Here is an 11,674-nt window from a genome sequence, read left to right on the forward strand (position 1 = left end):
AAGCCTCTGACAACATTTTCCCTAAGGAAAAAGTTGTTTCAAATCACCTCCCGAACCACTCCTTTCAAGATGTTACAACATTTTTGGGACACCCTGTATATACTCAAAAGAAACTAGCCGAAGCTAGTGACACAGAGCATTCTAAAATTAATCTATGCTGGTGACTTTCCTCTCGCGCGGCACGAAATCGTGTCATCTTAGTGTATGTATTTAATTACAAATCGATTGAAAACAAATTCATGGTGTGTGGATACTTGTCAAAATAAATGTGATTTTTCGTCAGCGTACAAAATGCAAATAGTGCATTTTTTTTTGTGTTTCATGTGCTACTCTGTATTCACTTTTCAAGGTATATTTATAAACATTCAATACGATATTCTTCTAATCCTGTAATTACGTATATTATTATAACCTTAATTTGTTTCTTTTTTTTTCTTTTTTTCAAGGATTTTACTAATTATTTTGTTTCACAGTTACTTCTGCTGAGTATAATGTTACATTGTCCCATGATGGACCTGTGGTATTAGGCGGAACTATTACATTTAAACTTGACATTTATGAAGAAAACGGTGAAAGACCATCAGGTCCTTTTAAATATAAATGGTCAGATAATGCGTTACCTGCCCACGAGTATGAGGTTAGTTTCATTGTTCTACATTTGATCAGAAATAATGAATCTTGTCAAATTAAATCATAATACATATACAGGTATAATCTATGTAATGCAAATTTTTTCTTAATGTAATGTTGAACGTATGTAATGATTTAGGAATAATTTGATAATATTTACAAACTATGAAGTTATATTTGTTAAAATTAATGAACAATATATCATATTAATCCAAAAGGCATTTCATTAATATCAAGCAATTGTATCATCGATATGTTATTTAATTTATCATTTATTTTCCATTATTATGTTTTGTACTATTGTTCTTCTTTTTTTATGTTCATGCCAAATGCTTCTAAGGTGTTTTGAATTATCCACAGTTTTTTCTAAAATTATTCGGTAGAAAGAACAAATATTCTGTACTTTCAAAGAGTACTTTAATATGTTTCTTTTTCATTTATAGGTAGAAAGCAAACTAGATACGATATATTGGAGTATAAGTTATCCACGTGAAAAGTATAGCGTTGGAATATATGAAGTTGAAGTATTTGTTAGCAAGGCGTATTTTCTGTGGTGGAACGTAGTTACCAGTGTTCGCACTAAATTTTATGTTACTCGTAAGTTGAGAGACTCTTGGACTATTCTATATTAATCTTTTTTTATCTGTAACATACTATTTTAACATAGCATATGTTTACAGAATTTCTAAATGGTAATATTGAAATTATACAACCTAATAAGACATCAGATAGTACATACATTTCTTCTGTATCCGAAGCAAATGTGACGATACGTGTTCGCGAGGGAGATATGGATGCTTTGATGAAAGCTACAGCAATATCTACTTATTGGTTCATAGACTGTCAATTTTATGGCCAAACGAATGATTTGAATCTCCTTTACAATTTCACAACTCCTGACGTATCGAAGGTTGTGGAAGCTTTAATAATTGCATCATACATTCCTCCGACAACAGTTCCACCTCCTACAACTACTGTTCCATCGGTCACAACTACAATAAATGCTACAATATCAAATATAACTATAGAAGAGATGGGAACTACTACAGCGCCTAATACTAATGTGTCTATAAAACCAGTTTTAACGAGTACATCTACACCTGTAACTCTTAATACTACATCAAATACTAGTATCTTCAACACGAATAGTCCTTTACCTTATATCTGTTCCAATTCCTCGATAATCCCTGCAGATCCAAATAAAACTTATGGACACTTCACCAAAAAAATTAATGTTCGTGGTGAGTTATGCATCATATGATTTTATATTGTACGTTTAATGAAAGTTATAATATTTTATATTTTAATAATTGTAGCACCTATAATGAATATAACTGTAGAGGGTACAAATTGGATTCAACCGTGGGATATGTTATCTCTCAATGTAACGTGTAAAGGTTCGGGACCTTTTTATAAGTGCCTTCAATTTCATCAAGAAAAGTACAATGTTACTGGAAACGAAACATGTGCCACTGGAGTTTACCTGAATTCGTGTAATTTTTCCATTATTCACTTTTTCTTGGAACCCAGTGTATACACAATATTAATTATAATGAATAATGATGTCAGCAAGCACATCTATCCTCTGACAATAAATATTTATAAAGGTATATATTACTACAGATACCAATAATATATCTTTATTTTATTATAAAATCAAAATGATTCTTCTTTGTTACAATTTCATATATATATATTTTACAGTGCTAAGAAAACCTCAATTGTCTGTAATCGCTGTACCTGTTTCTTGTTCTCTTGCTGCTGTAGTGCTGATCGTTTTTGGTATTGCGTATTATGTACAAAGCAGAGCAAGGTTTACAGTAGAAGTTGCAGACTTCGACTTTGGACAGAATAATCCAGAGATGGAGTATAAAACATTTACAGAACGGTTGCGAGGTTCATTCAATAACGCTATAAGACCTGGAAGCAATCGGATAAGTGTACGCCTGCCCTATTATGGCAGCATGAATCACTAACAAAGTACAGATTGTGCAACATAGTCTTTGATCGCTATTTGTAATTTTCATTGCATGTTGCAAGATATCCCATTATTAATTCTTACTGTTTTTAACGCATTTTTTTTATACACTAACTCTCTTCATATCTTTCTCATATATTGTTTTTCTTATTAGATTTACGATCCCATACTTTTCTTTTCTTCTATTTAGACATTATTTGCATTTTATCTATAGAAATGTCTGTTGTAAATAGCATGCTTCTCATTTTGTTAAGTTGTTTTTACTTTAATAATTTTACAAAATTATTGATATTTTATCAATTACTTTTCAGGGTTACAAGCATCTTAGTAATCCTGAAGCTCTTCAGTGATTTTCAGAGTGAAAAAGGGAATGAAGTTGTTCAATTAATATTTTACAAGCTATAGGACATGCAAAAAAAAAATTGAATCAAGAATTAAATAAACAAAAATTATAAGGTGGTTCGCTGAATTATATTCTACAGTATTTTTAGGTACCAAATAGTTTAATTAGAGAATTAATATGATCGTATAATTCAATGTGTGATTATTTTAAATGCTTTATGAATGAAGTCAAGATTGTACATAGAATACATAAATATACATATTTATATATAGGCTGTGAATATGATGTGCAATGGAACATTAATGTCGTCCTTGATATTTTGACAATTTAAATGCTCTCTTTTAGAATTCTAATTCTGCAATTTTTAAAAGATGCACATTTTAAACTTGTGTCAAAACTGTCAAAATCGTCGTTACGAATCATCTAATTCTTATATTACAAAGTAAGTGTCCATATGCATTCGTATAAGTCTGTTAATTTGAAAAGTTTGGTAAAACAGATAATTACGCGAACGTCCGAGTAATAGAACGCGGAGCAATGTTACTATATGTACGCACACGTTGTGCATACGCCTACATAAATATATACGTAGTATTAAATTCTTTAAAAATATTTTATATAAGTTGTATAAGTAAAACATATTACAAAATTACAAAAATAACATTTTGCGATGTAAATTACATTTCAAAGATTTAGTCGTACAGTAATTCGTTATATGGTATTTAACAAATAAAATCGAACGAACATGTTCTTGTAAAAAGGTATCGTTGCTGTTTCCCGTTGTTTATTTATACTGATTATTTGTAATTATAACAGAGATTCGATCGAAAATTTATTTCGTTCGAAAGAGAATTCTTTTTATCAATGATAACCAGGGCCGGTTTTAGCAATATTGGCGCCCCGGGTAAGATTATCGTGGCGCCAGTGATGGACATTCGTGGGACTTTTCCTTCGAGGAATTCCTTTCTGCACATGCGTAAGCTGACGTCACAGCTACATGTATCCAAACCGTCAGAGGAGGTGCATTTAAGGGGCCTGTGCAATTTTCCCGCGTTTTTAACGGACAAATTAAGTACAAGAGTGTTAGTGTTCGTGAGTGTAATATTAGGGAAAATTAGAAAAAAATGGATAATGGACCGCAGCCGTCCACGTCAGGAATCATCGAGGAAAAGAAGAGGACATTATATTTTGTTCCTTACTGGGATCCAATGGTACCCTAAATTCTAAGTAAGTGTATACAGCAGTGAGGACTGCAACACTCGCTCCAATACGCATGATCAGGAAAAATCCCACGAATGTCCCTCACTGCGTGGCGCCCCTTCAGAGGCTTAAAATTTTTAAGAAAAGAAGACAAGGTAATAATATCAAACGATGAATCTGTAGCTAGATTGTAAAGATTGTTGAACTACAATATATAGTAGCTTTACTAATCTACACCGGACTGCGATGCCCCCAAAAATCTGGCGCCCTGGGCGGTTGCCCGACCGCGCCCCCCCTTCCTCCCCTAACGCCGGCCCTGATGATAACTTTATAATTATATCCGAGATTCGATCGAAAATTGATTTCGTTCAAAATAAAATTCTTTTTATCAATGACAACTTCGGCCTTGCTTATCCTGAAAAATACAGGGTGTTCCAAAACTGTTGTAACAGCTTGAAAGGGGTGGTTCGGGATGTGATTTGAAACAACTTTTTCCTTAGCGAAAATGTTGTCAGAGGCTTCGTTGAGGAGATATTAACGGAAAACACTGACCAATCAGAGCGCGTAGCCTACGCTACTCCGACCAATCAGAGGGCGGCCGCCCAGCGCGTAGCCTAAAAAGGGTCGCACAGATTACTCTGACGTGACGTGATCCCGCGTCATAAGACGCGTGATATGAAAATCTAACATAGGGTTTTGCATGGCGACGTTCACATTACTCTGACGTGACGTGGGCCATAAACTCAGAATTATCGAAGGATTCATTATTTTTGACAACTTCTCATGTCTGACGTAGGCCCACGTAGCCTGACGTGTTCCCACGTCACGTCACGTCACGTCACGTCAGAATAATCTGTGCGACCCTTAAGCTACCCCGACCAATCAGAGTGCGCGTAGCCTACGCTCCACTGCCATACTCGCGCTCTGATTGGTAGGCTGCGCGCTAGGTGTTTGCGCTCATAGGCTACCGCGGCCGCTCCACTAGCATACTCGCGCTCTGATTGGTCGAGGTTTTCTGTTAATATCTCCTTAATGAAGCCTCGAACGATATTTTCGCTAAGAAAAAAGTTGTTTCAAATCACCTCCCGAACCACCCCATTCAAGCTATTACAACAGTTTTGGAACACCCTGTACAAGTACGATGCAGGTAGTTCGTGGCGCCATCTGGATAATATTATTACGACCAAATGATCTTTATCCACGCGTTGGTGATAGTTTATTGGTAATGTCGTGAGAGATGTAAGATGGCGGCCGATGAAGTAAACTTACGAAACTGTCCTCCGTTAAAATACATTTGTGCATTTGTCGGGTATTGAATATCGTCGATTGATAGCTCGTATTAATGTCTATGTGATATCGGTGTGGAATCGTTCGAAAGTGAAGCGTGTCTTTCGTAAGGTCGCGGCAGAAACTTTTTCTCAAGTCACGGGTTTACGATGTCAGTAACTGCTTCGAAGCCATGCCACGAGGAAGAGAATTCGAGATTGACAGAGGAAGACGATTGGAAAGTGCAGCTTGCATTTTGCAAACCTCGGCACACGGCGACGATCGAGGGTGTGAATTGTATTACGCAGACATGGAGAATGAAAGAAAGGGTTTGTTTGTTTTTTCTTCTGCTTTGCGATCGTATTTCGAAAAATTACGTATTTCGTTCTATACGATGCTTTTCTGAATTAATATGTATATATATATATATATTTTTTTTAGATGAAAACTGTGAGCGTGGCTTTAGTTTTATGTTTGAACGTTGGTGTCGATCCACCGGACATTGTCAAAACACAACCGTGTGCCCGTCTCGAATGCTGGATTGGTATTTATTCTGGTTTATTTACATCTTCGCAATTACCGCTGCCATTGTCATTATGTAATGCAATTTTGAGGTTATACATGTGTATGACAACAGTTTCCAAATGAACGCTATCTCGGTAGATAACTGCCAGGTGGCGCTAATTTTGTCACTAGTTTAAATAACGTGTACTTTATTTTGTTATTCTATTTTGTTGTTTCTTTTATTTCACATTATCTGAAAACATAAAACTTCTTGTATACCGTATCTTCTTAATATACAGTGACTATTCATGTTCATGTATATTTGTATAGAAAATACAGAAGTGGAATTTAGATAGAAATTTGTCCCGTCGTCAAAGGATTTTCAAAGTATAATTTTTATTTTGCATAATATGTATAATAACAAATATGTATAATATAGTTTGCATATTTTGATTAAATGTTTAGTATATAAAATTAGTCTTTGTAACTGTATGCATTCTATATAAAATATTTTAGTGTGCCGTATGCAGAGTCTGTGCAGGTGTAAAGAAGTCGTAACTGTACACATTCTATAAAATTAGTCTTTTTAAGATAAATAATATATAAAATATAAAGATATAACTGATTTATCGTACACACCACCTGCACGTCATATTTTAAGAGCATTAATTATGCTGTACGCATTTTATAAAATTAGTCTTGTTAAGATAAATAATATATAAAACATAAAGATATAATTGATTTATCGTACACACCACCTGCACATCATATTTTAAGGACATTAATTATGCTTCATCGCCTATCAAACCTATTACATCTTCCATAAGAAAAGACAATGCAGTTATACCGCTTTCATAACGAATACCTCAAATATCTATCCAGAAATGAAAATACATTTTTGTAATATTTGCGTAATTGAGAAAACGGTATTCTTGATTTTACAGATCCTTTATCAGTGAGCCCGCAAAAAGCTTTGGAAACTATAGGTTCGAATTTACAAAAACAATATGAACGATGGCAACCGAGAGCTCGTTATAAACAGAGTTTAGATCCTACGGTTGAAGAAGTTAAAAAGTTGTGTACTTCTTTAAGGCGAAACGCGAAAGAGGAAAGAGTTTTGTTTCATTATAACGGGCATGGTGTTCCTAAACCGACTAGTAATGGTGAAATATGGGTATTTAATAGGGTTAGTTGAATTTAAACCAATTCTTAAACATTTGTTCGATGAGGATATTCTTAACGATGAATTATTATTACAGACATATACGCAATACATTCCTTTGTCTGTATACGATTTACAGACATGGATGGGTGCTCCTAGCATCTACGTATATGATTGTTCTAACGCAGGTATAATTGTAGAGTCTTTTCAACAATTTGCAGAACAACACGAGAAGGAATACGAGGTATATAAAATCTGACTTGTGTTTTGATTAAAAGTAAAGCTCGTGCATGGGTGTAATGTAAACGTTTCGCAGATGGAAAAGCAGGTGGTTCAGCAGAACCGTGCAACTGGAGTTGCAGGTACCACAGTGCCATCTTACAAAAATTGTATTCAATTGGCAGCATGCGCGGCTAATCAGATTTTACCTATGAATCCAGATTTACCAGCAGATATATTCACATCATGCCTTACGACTCCAATAAAAATTGCATTGCGATGGTGAGATGAAAGAGTAAGAAGCACTGAACGTGATATATTTTTCTGTATAAAATTAACTTTTGTTTTACTTTTGTGCAGGTTTATAATGCAAAATACATCGAAATTGGTACCAAAAATATCATTAGACTTAATCGATAAGTAAGAATATTATATATATTTATAATAAATGTACATTAAATATTATCTTGCAAAAAACGAATCATTTATATATTATTCATTGTGGTACATAAATTTCAGAATTCCTGGGCAATTGGCTGATAGAAGAACAATGTTAGGAGAACTTAATTGGATATTTACAGCGATCACTGACACAATAGCATGGAACACGTTTCCAAGAGGTAAGCAAATGTTATGTAACTATTTTTAACATATAACAAAAGATGATGGATTATATAAATATAATTACTTTTTAGATTTATTCCAGAGATTATTCAGGCAAGATTTATTAGTTGCTAGTTTGTTCAGAAATTTTTTACTTGCCGAGAGAATACTTCGGTCATACGATTGTACTCCAGTTTCTTGTCCAAAATTACCTCCTACTTATCAGGTAAATATGAAAGATATTTTTTTAAAAGAGCAAGATACAATTTGGAATTACAAGATGTATGTTTTATATTATGTATACGTATTATTATTATTATATGTCGTCATTAATGTATTCACTTTTTTGTTTGTTTATGAATTTAGCACCCTATGTGGCAAGCATGGGACTTGGCACTTGATCTCTGTTTAGCGCAATTACCATCTATTCTTGAAAATAAAGATCAGTTTGTCCATTCCCCTTTTTTCGAGGAGCAGCTTACAGCCTTCCAAGTATGGCTTACTCTAGGTTCGAAAAACCGTAATCCTCCAGAACAACTGCCGATAGTACTTCAAGTTTTATTAAGTCAAGTCCATAGGCTAAGAGCATTGGAATTATTAGGACGCTTTCTTGATCTTGGTCCATGGGCTGTAAACTTGGCTCTTAGCGTAGGCATTTTCCCATATGTTCTAAAGCTACTTCAAAGTAATGCTAGGGAATTACGTCCATTACTCGTGTTTATTTGGGCAAAAATACTTGCAGTTGACAGTGTAAGTTTCGATACTAGGCCTTTAAAAGTGTTCAAGATCTTGTTTTCCATCATTTTCGTTTAACTACGCTAATCTTTTGCATATTTCGATTGCAGACTTGTCAAACAGATCTCGTGCGAGATGGAGGACATAAGTACTTTTTATCTGTTCTTCAGGATACTACTGTGCCGGTATTATTATATTTAATATTCCAGACTAAGTTTTTGAAAATTCCCAGTTTTTTAATGTGACTTTCATTTATTCAATGTTTCAGAGCGAATACAGGACGTTAGCAGCATTTGTTCTGGCCAGTATCGTGAATGATTATCGACAAGGCCAAGTAGCTGCTAATCACGGTAGCCTTGTCTCGATCTGCTTGGAACAACTTGGGGATTCAAACTCTTTATTACGTCAGTGGCTGTGTTTATGTCTGGCAAGACTTTGGCATAATTATGACAAAGCAAGATGGTGTGGAGTTCGAGATATTGCTCATGAGAAACTGTTTACGTTGTTACAGGATTCAGTTCCTGAGGTACAAGATACGCGTAATATATTTATTTAATTTATTGGCGTTTCTATTAAACGATAATAATATATATTATATAATTGCATAGGTTCGAGCAGCTAGTGTTTATGCTTTGGGCACATTTATAAATAGCGTAACAACACGAAGCGAACATGCAAATAATATCGATCAAATTATTGCTATAACACTCATTAATACAGTCTCTCACGACATGTGCCCTTTAGTTAGAAAAGTATGTAAGTCTGTTATATAATGTAATGCTATATCGACTTAATTATAGATGAAACTATTCGAATACGAATGAAATATTAATTATTTTACAGGAATTAGTAGTAGCGCTTCAATGGATGGTTCTACACTTTGAAAATTCCTTCGTAACTTTGGCTTTGGCTGAAGAAAACAGTCGAAAAGATCTTGTTGTGGAAACGTTATCACCATTTAGTGGATTGAGACGCATTAGTTCTAGGGATAGATTAAAAATGCTTTCTCCTAATAATACCTATAGCGTAGACAGTACGGATGGATTTGGCCAGGATCGCATTAAAAGAGTGTCGTCGTCGTCGTCTATTAGTAGTTTAGGTAAGTAACAAAATATGTCGCGCCAGCTAGAGTTACTAGATTTACCTTCGGATTTTGGATAACAATTCCTTATATTGTTTCATTCATATGCCAGGAAATAATTGGGAGTTCGTGAGGAAACCTTGCGAGTCACTTGGTAATAATGATTGGAAATTCCATTGCATGTTCGTACATAGTTCATCCTTCATTTTTAGATTTTGTAACTTTTTATTTTTAGCTAATTTCACATTTATTATCTACAAGCACATTACTGTAAAGTTGAGATATCTATTGACGTTTAATAAAAATGTAACAAGTTGTGATTTAATGATCGTAGGACACAGTTCTCTTGGGAATCTGCCAAGTCTTTCCTATGGTAGTGTATATATGAAACTGTGGCATGGATTATGTAGCCTCGATAATGATCCTCATCCAGCTGTCGCTTCGATGTCCCAGAAAGTCACCAACCATATTCGAAATCAGGTAAATAAGATACTCTGGTAATGTGTTTTACAGTGGATGTAGAATGTATTCGTACACAGATCAATTTCTCAAAAAACTTTTGTGTGAAATTGTAGTTTCTTAACTTCCTTTTTTTATAATCAATGATATTTTACATATTCTCGGAAGTCTCTAAGATAAATATAGTCCAAACAACATTTACTAGTTAATATAATTTGTGAAATTAACAAAAACATGCAAATAAAGAATGAGAATTCTTATGACGAACCATTTACAGTAGAGTTTGTAACGTAAACGCATTAGTTTATTGTTCCGTACGAATTTAGAAAGCATCAAATTTCCAGTAAAGTACTTTTAAAAATGGCTTTAATAGAGGAATCGAATAAAATCCACTTCGAATAACTAATACATTTAGTTAATTTAATCCCACGAAGGAAGTATTATATACTTATAAATTAATGTAAATTTCTTTTTTTTTTTAATCAAGTTTTAAACCTTAAACAGTTGTGCGAATACTTATTGCTTCAATATTTCTATCGATTAATTGTTTTTTTCTTGTTAATTTCGTAACTTACATAAATAGCTATTTTTTTTTGTGTACTCTATCTATTTTAGAGATTTCCGAGAATATGTAGAATGTCATTGTTTATAACAAATAAGTTAATAAATTACAATTTTACATAGTCTCTTTAGAAATTGATCGGTGTACGAATACTTTCTACACCCACTGTATATTAAGAGTTTCCGTAAAATCGTGACGGTATGTTTTGATTATAGGTTAAGGAATCCTCTGTACCTAAGGAAGGGATCGAAACAAAAATATCTTCGTCGTTATCTCTTCCACCATCTCCCTCGAATCGCACCACTTACTTAAGGTCAGTTAATTTTTAGTTAATTTTTAGTTAACTTTACATGATTCTTAAAATTTGTACGTAAACAGTGTGTGTATATATATATCTCTAATAAAGCACTAGCAAAGGAGAATCACCGCCTACAGTAAGTTCTGGAACAGATTTATTACGTTCTTCGAGAGTACCACCGCATAGTAATCGTTCAAGAAAACCACTTCCTAACACAGTAAGAATGATAACTTGATATCGATAGAACATATCCTTTCTTTATTTAACACTTCGATGTCATTTTATCGCAGATATCAGAGGAAGCAGATGAAGTTGCTGGGATTAAAACGCCATTAACAACTTCGCAATTCGTTGAATGGAGTTGCGCTCAATTTGCTCAGCCAGTTAGTTTAGAAAGCGAAACTGAATCGATGAATGATATGGAAAGTAGAGCTCATTACGAAAGAGAATGGCGGTAAGTACTGATAATAGATATAGTTTTTATTCCAGCTTTTAAGCCATGAAATGGACTTGGATTACAATCCACTAAATCATTTACACCCTCGCTCATACCACCATACTCATATCTTACGTCCTAAACTTAAAATTAATAATCCTTAATCTACATACATCGAAGCCTTAAACTTAACATTAA

At 34.0% G+C, this 11,674-nt stretch overlaps 2 protein-coding genes across 5 annotated transcripts in view; both read left to right on the forward strand.

Annotated features, from left to right (window-relative positions):
- The first annotated feature begins 153 nt into the window (after window positions 1-153).
- On the forward strand, window positions 154-3,236 carry LOC128875053 (uncharacterized). 2 transcript variants are annotated; one of them, XM_054120365.1, is made up of 7 exons: window positions 154-349; window positions 474-637; window positions 1,074-1,227; window positions 1,311-1,871; window positions 1,947-2,237; window positions 2,335-2,610; window positions 2,920-3,236. In XM_054120365.1, the coding sequence occupies exons 1-6, from the start codon at window positions 205-207 to the stop codon at window positions 2,604-2,606; spliced, it is 1,587 nt and encodes a 528-aa protein (XP_053976340.1). In that variant the 5' UTR covers window positions 154-204; the 3' UTR covers window positions 2,607-2,610; window positions 2,920-3,236. The 2 variants fall into 2 exon arrangements, with proteins under 2 accessions (XP_053976340.1, XP_053976339.1); XM_054120364.1 differs by having other exon boundaries at window positions 155-349; window positions 2,335-2,570.
- A 2,150-nt stretch (window positions 3,237-5,386) lies between these two features.
- LOC128875044 (regulatory-associated protein of mTOR) overlaps window positions 5,387-11,674 on the forward strand; it is an 11,598-nt gene continuing 5,310 nt past the window's right edge. For 2 of the 3 annotated variants that reach the window (XM_054120353.1, XM_054120354.1), the window contains exons 1-18: window positions 5,387-5,746; window positions 5,859-5,961; window positions 6,866-7,107; window positions 7,181-7,327; window positions 7,400-7,584; window positions 7,663-7,722; window positions 7,822-7,922; window positions 7,998-8,131; window positions 8,272-8,655; window positions 8,751-8,825; window positions 8,909-9,166; window positions 9,249-9,392; window positions 9,484-9,739; window positions 9,834-9,875; window positions 10,056-10,201; window positions 10,958-11,055; window positions 11,149-11,257; window positions 11,331-11,494. In XM_054120353.1, coding sequence (XP_053976328.1) covers window positions 5,588-5,746; window positions 5,859-5,961; window positions 6,866-7,107; window positions 7,181-7,327; window positions 7,400-7,584; window positions 7,663-7,722; window positions 7,822-7,922; window positions 7,998-8,131; window positions 8,272-8,655; window positions 8,751-8,825; window positions 8,909-9,166; window positions 9,249-9,392; window positions 9,484-9,739; window positions 9,834-9,875; window positions 10,056-10,201; window positions 10,958-11,055; window positions 11,149-11,257; window positions 11,331-11,494 — 2,807 coding nt within the window. In that variant the 5' untranslated portion in view covers window positions 5,387-5,587. The remainder of the gene's footprint in view (window positions 5,747-5,858; window positions 5,962-6,865; window positions 7,108-7,180; window positions 7,328-7,399; window positions 7,585-7,662; window positions 7,723-7,821; window positions 7,923-7,997; window positions 8,132-8,271; window positions 8,656-8,750; window positions 8,826-8,908; window positions 9,167-9,248; window positions 9,393-9,483; window positions 9,740-9,833; window positions 9,876-10,055; window positions 10,202-10,957; window positions 11,056-11,148; window positions 11,258-11,330; window positions 11,495-11,674) is intronic. The other variant, XM_054120355.1, reaches the window with a different exon arrangement.

Source organism: Hylaeus volcanicus, chromosome 4 (genome assembly GCF_026283585.1).
Source record: "Hylaeus volcanicus isolate JK05 chromosome 4, UHH_iyHylVolc1.0_haploid, whole genome shotgun sequence".
Classification (NCBI taxonomy): domain Eukaryota; kingdom Metazoa; phylum Arthropoda; class Insecta; order Hymenoptera; family Colletidae; genus Hylaeus; species Hylaeus volcanicus.